The 13,408-nt window shown below is 45.0% G+C and overlaps 2 protein-coding genes across 2 annotated transcripts; one reads left to right on the top strand and one right to left on the bottom strand.

Moving 5' to 3' along the window:
- The first annotated feature begins 1,378 nt into the window (after positions 1–1,378).
- Positions 1,379–4,437, top strand: LOC123138784 (uncharacterized). Its single transcript, XM_044558662.1, has 2 exons — positions 1,379–1,500; positions 1,753–4,437. The coding sequence occupies exon 2, from the start codon at positions 1,756–1,758 to the stop codon at positions 4,204–4,206; it is 2,451 nt and encodes an 816-aa protein (XP_044414597.1). The 5' UTR covers positions 1,379–1,500; positions 1,753–1,755; the 3' UTR covers positions 4,207–4,437.
- A 491-nt stretch (positions 4,438–4,928) lies between these two features.
- LOC123138783 (mucin-5AC) lies at positions 4,929–11,764 on the bottom strand. Its single transcript, XM_044558661.1, has 6 exons — positions 11,553–11,764; positions 11,261–11,459; positions 10,975–11,061; positions 7,820–8,191; positions 7,298–7,454; positions 4,929–7,106 (listed from the first exon to the last, which is right to left on the bottom strand). The coding sequence occupies exons 1-6, from the start codon at positions 11,633–11,635 to the stop codon at positions 5,191–5,193; spliced, it is 2,814 nt and encodes a 937-aa protein (XP_044414596.1). The 5' UTR covers positions 11,636–11,764; the 3' UTR covers positions 4,929–5,190.
- Positions 11,765–13,408: the final 1,644 nt, after the last annotated feature.

Below are 13,408 nucleotides of genomic sequence, written 5' to 3'. Positions count from 1 at the left end.
AGTCTTTTAGAGATTTCAAATGGACTACCACATACGGTACGGATGCATATAGACATATTTTAGAGTGTAGATTCACTCATTTTGCTCTGTATGTAGTCACTTGTTGAAATCTCTACAAAGACCTATATTTAGAAACGGAGGGAGTATATTGTAGCGATGATCTCCCAAGATTTTTTTGTCCCTTTTTTTTATCTTCGAGAAGTTACGGCTAGCTCTTCTCGCTGTCAACACTCAATAATGCAAATGCAATACTGTTTCTATTTGGCGTTCCACTGAACTTGGAGAAGTGCTGGCCCAGGCCCAGGTGTGTGTGTGTGTGTTACCTTTTCACCGTTGTACGGCCTATGGCTAGCATTGATATATTTCCGTGCTTGCAGAAATGGAGATCATTGTACTGGGAGGGTAATGACATCAAGGCACATGTTTTTAATGTGTGATTAGTGTTCGTGTGACACATTTGACAAAATTTCATGAGTATAACACCGGATCTCAACTAACTAAAACTTGGGCTTTTGCAGAGTTGCAGCAGTATGCAAAGCACTGGTTGCAGCAAATTTTATAACAACATTCAGTATTGAGACCTGCTGTGGGCACCTCGACTCTGTGTGCCACGACGAACAGGGACGGAGCTGCCTTGTAAGGAATGGGGCTTCATTAATTTAGTACTAATCATCACTCATTTATACAGGATGACCCCACTGTCATAGACATGACCCTATTAAAACTTTTTTTTCTAGCTTTGTCCCTGATGACGAACAAGGCCGGATCGCAGGTAGACAATTACTCCCTCCGTTCCATTTTACTTGTCGCTGATTTAATACAAACGGAGGGGGTAACATCTTTGCATACTGCGTCGGTGTCTCACGTGCTCTGTGGTCACTTGTCACCGGCCATGGCATTCCAACATACGTGGCTTCCGATCCAGATTCCAAATATGTTGCCGGTGAGAGGTGGAGACCCGTGGGATGGTCTATCATCTTCCGCCGACATTTCTCCCCGAACGAACACAGGACACTGCACATCTGTTCTGCTGTGCAAAGCAGTGGCCCGTGTGCAGCTGGCTAGGGGACTCCCAGAAGCAAGGAACATGTTCCGGACCATGCATGGTCGATGTGGTAATCATGCACGCACGTGAAAGATCTAACGGCAAATCATTCGATTAAAGACAAGATGCATGGTGCTTTGTGACAAAGGAAGGAGAAAGTAACATATTATAGTAACAAAAGGAAGGAAAAGATGAAAACGAAAGCAACATATTCCAAAGAAAGAAAGGAAAAGGGAAAAAGAAAAGATAAACATCTCTTATTGCATAGTAAGGCTGGCCGTGTGGGGCCATCACAAATGTGATTGTGAACTTTGTAGTTTCTACTCCTATATACACTGGTACTGGTTCCATGCATGTCCTCCGATCCATGGCTTGCAGATACTGACGAAGAATAATCAAACAAGACCAGGCGGCCTGTATTGACATCTTCGTGTGATCGCCCCTACGAAAACAAGGTACAGTCCTCGACTGACTTATAGTATTAATCAACCAGTAGAAAGCCGCACACCGTTTTGATTCCAGTTTTGATGGTTTTCTTATTCATTTCCAACTTAATTGCGCATCTGTCTCCGCCGTTAGAGTGTCATTTTTAATAGCATTTGTGACAGTAGTTGCTTTCAAGATCAGATTTTTTTATCGTGCTAATAATTTATACTGATGTTTACTCGCAAAAAAAATTATAACTTATGTTTAAATTTGGTCATCAGCTCATGGCGGATAATTCTACCAGCTGGTCCAATGTACAAACAGTGTGCTGCAAGGATACTTCAGTATTGAAGCAATGTACGTTCGATTACTGCCCCGAAGGAATAGATGATGAGTTATTCGAGTATGTTACAGGACAGCTCTGGCGAGTGGGGGCAATGATGCTCGTCAACGCCATCCTTGCAGGACTCATAGTCGGAATAGGCGCCTATGGCCACCGTTATCGTCACTATGGATTCACCCGCTATCTCTTGCTGGGGGCAACCACCTTATTTCTACCCATCATATCTTATGTGCTCTCCGCCACTGGATCAACCGGCGGTCTTTTTAGAGTCCCTCTCAGTCCAATTGTTGGCAGCTGCCTCGCAAACTTCTTTCACACATACATGGTCATAGTATCCACCTGCCTTGTTTTGATTTCTGCTATCAATACAAGCCCTATAGTTGCTACTGATGATAGAGAGGATCGAAGCATACGTCCCCCTTTCGAACTTCTCATTCAAGGAATTTGGATTGTTTACCTAGTTGTCAATACCCATGTTATTCCCGTGGGAGAGACCACACCTCTTAATTATCTCAGAATATCCACACCTTTTGCTCTTATTCATGCCAAAATGGCATTAAAATGTTATGCATTCGTAAAGGCCCGGAAATCCTTTGCACTGGGGCGCAATCCTCGTCTTGTTATTGGATATATGCAGCAACTGCGAGAAGGAAGTGGTCAAAATGGCGAGCCAATGCCGACAAATGAGGAGGTTGTAAATGTGCCTCCTCCACTCATAGTTATGGGTGAGGACGAACAACAAGTAGAGAAGCAACCTCATGGTTACATGTTCAGAAACAACTTGGAGGGAATTCACGGAGGCAGCTTGGTGACCATTGACAGAGTTTGGAAATTAGACAACATGCTTCTGGTGCCAATACCGCAACTGAAAGATACATGTCTGTCATTTGCATTGTTTAAGTTGCTAAGGTGTCGATTTGCAAGGTACAAACTCACTGGTGTGATCTCTATCGAGACCCTCAAATTTTGCAGAAGTGTGTTGCTAAAGGATGGTGGACATGAAAGGTCGTTTAGGATGGTTGCAAATGAGCTTTCTTTTCTTCATGATTATTACGATTCACCACTCCCAGTCTCATACTCGGGTAGCCGGCTGACTATATTTAGCATGGTTATCTCACTCTTGACCATCAGTTACTGCTTATTTTCTGGGATGGATGTCATCCCTGTGATGTACAACAATGCTGCTCCTACTCGGAAACCTTTAGTGGTGAAGCCTGAGGTCCTACCTCATGGGAGTGCTTTTTGGAGTCGTTACCGGATGCACACAGTTTGGTGCGTTTACGCTTGTCGTCATGGAACGTTGAATAGCCCCAATAGAAGCCAATATTTTGGCAGTTTGTATTTTGATCTAGTACCACTACTGTTACTCCTTGTGTTTGTGGTGGTTGCTGAGGCGAGGGATATTGCTTCCCACATGTGCTCTAGCTGGACCAAAGTAATCCTCACCTGTCGATGTGTGCACCGTGTCTCCTTGAAGCTCTCTCCTATCGTCCCGAAATGGGTTGGCTTTTTGTTGCGATGCAGATGCAACATGTTGCAAAGGCATTGGAACGACAATATGAGACAAACCTCGTTGTTGGTGCTTCACCGAAGGCAACTTCACCAACTTCTCTTACCTGGCTGCCTTCTTCACTTGCTGGGCCGAAAGAGGAGGAATAATGGCATGGTACCATCAGAAGTGAAGGCTTGCATCATCAACGCCCTAAGAAATGGAGCTAGCCTAAGCAAAGGCACAACGTCCCTGCGCCAGAGCCAAGTTGGCAGAAACTTACTCTGGGCCTGCAACAACAACGAAGGTACATCTGACACCATACTTGTGTGGCACATCGCCACCACCATCCTTGAGGTGAGGCACCCACACCACCAACAAGATGGTCGGCCTTCTTCTGTTGTCTATGAGAAGAAGATCGCCGCCACTCACCTGTCGTGCTATTGCGCGTATCTAGTGGCATTCTGCCCCGAGCTACTTCCTAATGATAATACATGGAGCAAGCACCTCTACAAGAAAGTTAAGAAAGACGCCGAGCGAGCCCTCACCGGTTGCGGCGGCGGCGGCATTGAGGTGTCATCCTTGACGCCGGAAGCGGGGTACCGTCAATTGATCGAGTTGTTGGGTGCTACACAGAATCGTGAGGTGCTCAAGGATGCCGCGAAGCTAGCAAGGCAACTTGGGGGCCTGACCGGAGGCGAGGAGATGTTGTGGGAGTTGCTGGCTGGGTTTTGGTCGGAGATGATCCTTTACCTGGCTCCGTCGGACAACCTCAAAGGGCACCTGCGGGCCATCGACCGGGGCGGCGAGCTGATCACGCTTCTCTGGGCCTTGCTCACCCACATCGGGATCATCGACAGGCCCGACGATGCTGCTGCAAGTGCTCCAGCCACTGGTGTTTAAGTTTGCTCTGCCTATTCATGCACACACTGATATGCATGCTTAGCTGTGGATTTCAGTTCCTTTCGTTTTTCTCTTGGTTGTGAGTGTGTTTAAGGTCTTGCTGTTGGTTGTGAGTGTGTTTAAGGCCTTGTTGGCCCTTTTCTTTTTTCTCATTTCTGTTAGGCAAGAAGAGACGTGAAGAGAGCGAGAGAGATGAGACTTGGAATGATAGTATCGTTGTTTTACCGGTTCTGGATTGTGGCTTTTGGAGTGCCAGAGATATGAGAAGTTTGTGGTGTTATTTTACTGCTTATGGGTTGTGAATTTTGAAGCCTTGATTGTTCTAAACTGTTCCGTAGCTACTGGCCTGGCTTGTTAGCCCGTGCACAAGGCCGGAGGCAGACGGCTCACTGATCGCCGTCCATGTCTTCGAGGGGCGCAACGCGTTCCACCGCGCTGCCCATGCAGTCCACGGGCACGCAAGCCATGACGAGACCAAATTGAATGGCACACTCAAAGGTGACAAATTGTCAACAGATTCAGTACCTGATGGTCCAGGCTGCAACCACCATGTATACAGTCATACACATCTTCTGTCACCAACAAGACCTCATCCAACAGCCAACTCATGCACTTCAGGAAATCTAACAACCACACTTTCGGAGCACCGCAATGCAGATGGAACGGAACGACCTGACGCGCCATCGTCAATCCTCACAGCCACACTGATACGACGACGCAGATCCTACAAGAAAAGGCAATTGCGATCGCACACCGAGATTCAGTGCCCCTAACAATTGGGTTCTGCCTACTACTAGTGGTACTATGAAAGATAAGACCAATCAAACCTACTGTGTTCCTCAGCAACTTGGTTCAGAAAATAAGGGAGCATACACGGGGGGAGAGAAAAAAACAAAAATAATGATGTCTACTCTACGGGTGTGACACCCTATTCACATTATCCCTAGGAGCATTATTACAGCATTTACCATGTCATTAGCCTGGCTATTGGCTGGCCGGCAGATTCCCCTTGCTAGCCCCATTCACCGCTGGGTTATGTTGGCGAATGGCTGGTGGTGTTCCGGTGACGGTAAGCAAGTTCCTGGCTGGTGGTGCTCCGGTGACAGGAGCCGCATTCCTGGCTGGTGGTGTTCCTGTGCCGGTGAGCAAGTTCCTGGCCGGTGGTGTAACTGTGCCGGTGAGCGAGTTCCTGGCCGGTGGTGTTCCTGTGCCGGTGAGCAAGTTCCTGGCCGGTGGTGTTGCAGTGCCGGGAGCCGTGTTCCTGACTAGTGGTGTTGCTGTGCCGGGAGCCAAGTTCCTGGCCGGTGGTGTTCCAGTGCCAGGAGCCGTGTTCCTGACTGGTGGTGTTCCAGTGCCGGGAGCCGTGTTCCTGACTGGTGGTGTTCCAGTGCCAGGAGCCATATTCCTGACTGGTGGTGTTCCAGTGGCAGGAGCTGTGTTCCTGGCTGGTGTTCCACTGGCAGGAGCCGCATTTTTAGCTGATGGTCCAGTGGCAGGAGCCGCACTTTTAGCTGGTGTTCCGGTGGCGGGAGCCGCATTCCTGGCTGGTGCTCCAACGCCGGCAGCCACATTCCTGGCTGGTGTTCCGGTGCCGGGAGCCGCATTCCTGGCCATTGCGCTACTATTTGAGTTTATAGCATGCTGCTTCTGGGCCATTATTTCTTGGCACCTATTTTGTTTGCCTGTGGTGCCTGGACCAGCTGGCTTCCGATATATTGCTTTACTCAGCACACCAGCATTGCCTGTGCCAACAAGGCCACTAGAGGTGACTGTTGATGCAAGCGTCGCCCCATGTGAAGCTAGAGCTTTGGTCTTCTTCATGATTACTGGTGCTCTAAACACAGGGATGCTTTTCCCAACTGTGGGTAGCTGCTTCTTCTTCTGGCTGGCAGTAGCGCCTTGAGCTCCAGGAGCAATTTTGACACCTTTGCTTTTATCAGAATAATCTGTAGTCAAGCATCCTTGGGCAACAAAGCGATCGAACTCCAGCATGTCAGCATCCTTGGGATCTATCATCTCCTCGGCTTTGGGATCTACCATCTCTGGCTGCTTCACCATCTCTGGCTGCCTCACCGTCTCTGACTGCCTCACCATCTCTGGCTGACTCACCGTCTCTGGCGGCCTCACTGTCTCTGGCTGCCTCACCATCTCTGGCTGACTCACCGTCTCTGGCTGCTTCACGTCTTCAGGAAACAAGTCCTCCATCGTGACTACACAAAATGTTGAGTCGTCGTCAATCTCCATATTGTCGCATGGGCCAGGCACTGGTGTGGTGCTCAATGTTCTATCAGGTTCCAACAAATGTGCACTAGCAGATTGTTCCGGGGGATTAACTCCTGCAACTTCTGGCACAACATTAACTTGCTCGGTTGACTGTGTTATCAAAACCGTAGGAGATGGTGTAGGGGCACTGCAGTTTAGAAGTTCTGGGTGTTGAGCACTGCCAGTCTGTGTTCCAGGCTCGCCAGCCATGGTGGATGCTTTAGAGCTTGTAGAAGTTTTTGAAGACCCTTTTCCTCGAGATCTTATGTGCACAGCTTGCGGGGATTGTGCAGCTTTCAATAAATTGGTGGCGATGCTTGCTGTGGCGATTCGTCCACCGGCAGCAATAGCTGCAGCTTGTATAGATGAAGGAGCATTTGTAGGATTTGCTTGTGCAGTTTGCTTCTTAGAGCTATTTCGTGACTTGATTGAAGCATTTGACACTTTTGAGGGCGCAGCTTGAGGAGGAGCCTGTTGCACCCGAGGAGGTTGAACCTGCACTTGTGCTGACACAACCCCAGGGGCTGCACTTGGCACCGGTACTGGCAACGAGAATGATGATGATGTTGCAGATTTTAACTCAGGTGCCGCAGCACCAAATACTGGAGCAGAATGTTGAGTGCTTTGTTGTGAAGCTCCTACATGAAAAAGCTTCAATGAGCACCAAAAGGCTAGCACAAGGCACTCCAAAGATGCCAGAATGGATTTACATCTCAGATACGCAACGAAGCTATAGAACAATGTTTGACTTGTTGACACTTTCGGTAAAGAAGCATTATTCTAAATGAGAGCTGTCTGTACTGACAATTTATAAGAATTTTATAAATACCTGATCTTAATGTAGACAATCCACCAGGCTTCCCCATAGGCATATCAAGAGCCATAAAGAATGCCTTTTGAGTAGCTTTCATATCATATCCCCCGGTGACTGGTTTAGCTTTAGCAGGCTTGGTTGTTGCTTGACGCTTGGAAATTACTGCCCATCTCTGAAAACAACAGCACACGTTACCTAATTACTCTACAGACAAATATGTACACCGAGAGACATGGATGTCCCATCAAGCTAATCATTATACTATGCATCAGTTATATGCGAATGAGAACTAAACAACCAGACCAAGTAAGGTTGAGATGGAACTTTATCTAGGCACAGATCACAAGAAAAGGAACCTAACTACTGCAGCAAGAGGCACATGTATTTGCCTACTTACCTTAGAATATTTGCAAAGCATGTTACCAAGTTATTACAAGTCGGGAAAACTTAAGGTAAACCGAATGGATGTAAACAATGATGAACTGCAGCACAATAATAGATGCTAGTATGCATTTTACAAGGTGACCATAGAGTTACCTGAGACAATTGACCATAAGTTCTTGTGCTATCGAAGTTATATTTACGCAGAATGTCCAGCCAATTTCCTTCACCACACTTATGTACACCAGCCATTAACTCTGCATCCTCATCCTTAGTCCATGCTTTAGTCTTCTTTGTCTTTTTATTATGAGGTCCATTCCCATCAAAAGAATCAGGAGATAACCCTGTATGGGGTGCCTGCTTTGAGTTGGAAACTGGACCTGTACCATTTGTTAGACGATGGCTCTGAGCAAGCTGTTTGTCAGATGAAACACGTGGTATCTTTTCATTTGGAGTGTTTAGCAGAGGAACATCTGAGTTAGCACGATGACTAGAACCTTGCTCGCGTGAAGGTCCATACATCAAGATCTGCAATTTATATGATAGGATCAAGTACATTGTGCATATCTAAGATAACAAGAAATGAAGTGCAAATATGCAACAGAGCAAATAGTACATGGCATGACTGCATTACACTCAACATAGTTAGTAATCAATACGAAGTTGCTAACAAAACTAGAGATTTGCCTTTTCCATAAATGATGACTATTTTACGTAAGTGAAATGGAAGCTGACATAAGAACTGTTTTTTATAGACTAATATGCCAGTGATAGAAGGATGACATTTTGGGTGTAGACATGGTCCCCAAATACAACTGTGAGTATACTTGATTTCAATTGCAATAAGAACAAAAAAGTTTCATAACTAAAAGCATTTTTTGAGAAAAAATCTATGATTATTATTTTTATCTGTCTAATTTAATATCCCAAAAGATATTCACTGCCAAAGATTACAAGGTTGACTGTACATATCATCTACTGCCACTCTTTCGTCACTAGAGGGGGCAAACATGATAGCTACCCTTTTCTAACTGGAGGGTGTAAACATTATGACGCTTTAATTTTTGTCTTTCTACATATAAAGGTAGAGATTGACTCATAGTTGCAGTTGCAGAATTGTAGATTAGCCAGTTTTCTGTAGAAACTACGAGTTTGTGAAACTTGAGAGTGTGACTTGTGAGGCATTAGAGGAAGTCCATCTTGTAAATCAAATAAAATGGACCTTTACCCTCTCTGCGATAGAACAAGAAACTTGGGTGAATCATATGAACTCGATCTTCATTGACGAATACAGCCAAACTGTTCACTGTCCTATGATATCTAGTGAAACACCAGACTTCATGTCTCATTTGATAACGAGGCATCAATCAAGCTTTTGAGTGGAGCCAACACTGTGCATCAATCAGCCTTCCATAGGCTCATACTGAAGAGCGAACTGCACCTGCAGTCCCAAAAGTATTGAGGGGGTGTCAAGTTATTCCTAATTCTATTGAAGTGCACATTCCGGTCCCTGCAGTACCTTAAGGTGGCATTTGGTTCTAAGAAAACCAGATTGAAAGGAATGTGTGAATTACTAGGAATATTACCATGGTAATGAGATAATTGGGAATATGACAACCCTTAAAGTTTTCCAACGGATACAAAATCGAGTTGTTTTGGTCATTTGGTGCAATATAACCTGTTAATGAGACAATGTAGATTAATACTGATGTATTTCAAAGACTTGTTTTATTTCTTTATGTCCCTTTCTGACATAGACTTTCAGATTGTCGATTAGTAAGATCTAACTCTTTCTCACGGCAGAGTATTCAAATGGAACTGCTTTTTCGGCTAGTATTTTTTATTAACAAAACACTTCTTAGACCGAACTACTTATCATTGCAAGGCCGCTAGGTTTGACTTTAGAAAGTTTTATTCGGCTAGGAAGCTGTTCTTTCACTGCTGATGAGGCTGCTTTTAGCATAAATAAAGGCACGCTGTGAAAGAATCTGTATCTTACTAACTTATACAGAATAAAGCCCAAATTAGGGCACAAGGGTTATTATCAATCTTCAACGAAAACTGGAGCTAGTGTTTAATAAGAAAGTACAATTTCAACAAAACAAGTAACTGTATGTTTAATTTAACGATGCAAATGCAAGAACGAATTGGTTGCACACCATGTCAAGGTCGCATTGTGAAATAGCAGGACATGATGGATTGAATTGTCCCAAGACCATTAGTTGGATGAGTTTTAATTAGTACATAGGCATGGATATACAGTATGATTGAGGCCCTAAATGGGATGGACACAAAGCCCTTCACAAGATTAGTACAATTCGATCACTATGTTTGAATCGAACTAATATCTAAAGTCTAGCATTTTTTAGGACAAGATAGCCACCTGTTTCAAAAGGAATCCATAGGTCCCAAACAACTGGAATCCTATCATAGTAATCTAGTCTCTAACTAACATTCCAAGTGGTTATGCCAAATGCAGGAATCTAACCAGATTGCCCCGCGATTTCTACTAATCTTCACAAGATTCCTGCAACCAAACACAGCCTTAAAACTGAGTCACCGCGGGTCCTGAGCAGCTCAGCTCAGCACAGTAAGCTTACTACATGACAACAAAACTCCTGCCATGGCAGCATTCTGGCTGTTTGGTTGCGGTCAAAGCACCACGAGTGCCGGTCAGCAACGAGCTGGGTTGCTCCGGACACGTGAAGACTCACTTAAAATACTATAAGGGACTGGAATCTGCACTTTCGCATATTTAGGACTAATTTAACACCACCTCAATACTTTTAGGAGGGCAGATGCACTTTACTCAGTACTGAATATGTCACAGTTACATGCTTACTACATGAAACTCCTAGTGCACAACAGCATTAGTAGTAAGTAAATCCAAGTAGGTCACACCTTGCAACTCCTTTGTATAAGAACACAACAAAGGATCTATATGGACAAGCCAATAACCATATAGCATACATAGCACAACATTGGATACTGATTTGTGGTACAATAGGACACAATGACCTTAAGCAGATGCCAAACAAAATTTTGTGCACATCTCGCACTGATCCCGGATGTGCTTGATCAAAGAATCAAATAAAAGAAAAAAATATGCAATTACTAAATACACTGATGGTGTTTAAGTTCATATATCCGGGATTATGGGTTCCTAATGAACACAGATAAACAAGGCAAAGGGGTGAAACAGAAATTAGGCCATTGGCATCCTAAATCGAGAAGGAGCATCTGATAAACAAATGAAACATATCAGCTACAATACAGACAGAAATACTTTCGACGAAAACAAAATGTGGTACCTTGGCGAACCGTGAGGCCTCAGCTGCGGCTTCGTTGCTCGGCTTAGGAGAGGGTTCAATCTCACACTCCAAGTCGCTCTCATCACCCTGCCATAATCAATCAGGGCAACAGAAGTACCACAAATACCGTTAGGAAAAGATAAGGCAACAGTAGAACAAACTGAATTTCTCCTATACATCGGCCTCTTAAGATCTAACAGTTCCTGACGCCACAATACTGGCTAGAAGACGCAACTGAAGTTAGTCGAAATTGAACTGGAAGAGTAATCCATCCAAGAGTACAAACCAGTGGCTGGGGGCTGCCGTCCTCGACGTTCTCGACGAAGTCATGCCCGTAGGCGATGTAGCGCCAGAGCATCTGGTACTCGCGGGCGGAGGTGATCCCCGTGGCCGTCTTGGCCACCAGCGCCCGCCAGTCGATGCTCCTCCGCTGCGCGTGCTGCGTCACCTCCTGCAGTGCCGTCAGGATCGTCGCCGGCGAGTACCTGCGGACGGATTCAGCGGCGCGTTAAAACCCTAGCTAGGGCGGACCGGGGAGAAGCGGCGAGCCGGCGCGAAGGGCGAGGAGAGGGGCCGACTTGTGGAGGATGAGGTACAGGTCGTCCTCGGATAACTCTCGCTTCCCCGCCGCCGCCAGCGCCGCCGCCGCCGCCGACGCCATCTCGAAGCTTGTTGACTCGTCGGCGCCTCAGCGGTTAACCGGGGAAAGACTGCAACAGAATCAGCTCGACCGTGGGCCGTTAGATCGGATGGATGACCCAGCTTGGCCGCCGGAGCTTGAGGGGACTCTGTACATTTCGCGAAAACCACCCCGACAAACAGCTATATATGAAAAGTCCCCACCAGTTCTCTGGCTGACCAAAGCCATGCGTCGGAGATCCAACGCCCATGTTGTTTTTCTATTTTTCACCCTATAAAAGTCCGCTTCTATTGTAGACTTATTTATTATTATTATTATTATTATTTTGATTTTACCTTTTTTTTGCGGGTGAAGATTTTACACCATTAAAGGGAGTTGGTATTTTACCTCACCGTCCTGCTCATCATACTTATGGTTTTGTTTGCTTTAGAGCCTAGACTAGAGTTGCCAGCCAAAAAATTGGCATTGACGGAGCGTTGGCTGTGTGTTTGAGTAGACACCAGTAATTTGGCTCCCTATGCTTATTTGGGTTTCCTCTTTCAATATTGGCATGGCAAGGTGTGTTGGCCAAATAGTCTGTCTATATTTTGGCGTGCCGATAATTGGCAGGGCAGACACAAGCAGAATATAAACAATGCAAAAGTGTGACTTATAAGCACGTTCAATTTCCTTATAGGCAAGCAATGAAGATTACAAAGACCAAACTTCTGAAGATTGATCGATCCGCAAGTATGATGAGTAGGAAGGTGCGCAAAATATCAACTTGAGAGTCTAAACAAGCAGTGAAGATTAAAAAGTCTAATCTTCACTCAACTTCTGTTTATGGCAACATTTTGCCATTCTGTAATGTTCAGTTATCTTACAGTTTAAATCAGTTCCCTTTTTCCACCTGCAGATTACGGCTTACTTTCAGTTCAGAGACCAAAGTCTAAGAAACCTTACTTTCAATTCAGTACGGAAGATCATTTGTGACAGAATAAGCTAGATTTTTTAGACTATTTGGCCAACACACCTCCATGATATTAAAGCCTCCACCAAATAAGTAAGGGGTGAGGATTATCCTTTGCTAGGTTAACCAATTCCCGTAGAAAATCAGATTTATTCTCATCTTGGGCAGGCCCATATACTGAAGGAAATATGCCCTAGAGGCAATAATAAAGTTATTATTTATTTCCTTAATTCATGATAAATGTTTATTATTTATGTTAGAATTGTATTAACCGGAAACTTAGTACATGTGTGAATACATACGGAAAACATATAGTCCCTAGTATGCCTCTACTTGATTAGCTCGTTAATCAAAGATGATTATGTTTCCTAACCATAGGCATGTGTTGTCATTTGATGAACGGGATCACATCATTAGAAGAATGATGTGATGGACATGACCCATCCGTTAGCTTAGCATTATGATCGTGTTAGTTTTATTGCTACTGCTTTCTTCATGACTTATACAAGTTCCTCAGACTATGAGATTATGCAACTGCCGAATACCGAGGAACACTTTTTGTGCTACCAAACGTCACAACGTAAATGGGTGATTATAAAGGTGCTCTACAGGTGTCTCCGAAGGTGTTTGTTGGATTGGCATAGATCAAGATTAGGATTTGTCACTCCGTGTTTCGGAGAGGTATCTATGGGCCCTCTCGGTAATACTCATCACTGTAAGCCTTGCAAGCAATGTGACTAATGAGTTAGTTATGGGATGATGCATTACAAAACGAGTAAATAGACTTGCCGGTAACGAGATTGAACTAGGTATTGAGATACCGACGATTGAATCTCGGGCAAGTA

Source organism: Triticum aestivum, chromosome 6B, assembly GCF_018294505.1.
Source record: "Triticum aestivum cultivar Chinese Spring chromosome 6B, IWGSC CS RefSeq v2.1, whole genome shotgun sequence".
NCBI classification, from domain to species: Eukaryota; Viridiplantae; Streptophyta; class Magnoliopsida; order Poales; family Poaceae; genus Triticum; species Triticum aestivum.
This window is presented reverse-complemented; position numbering and strand designations above follow the sequence as displayed.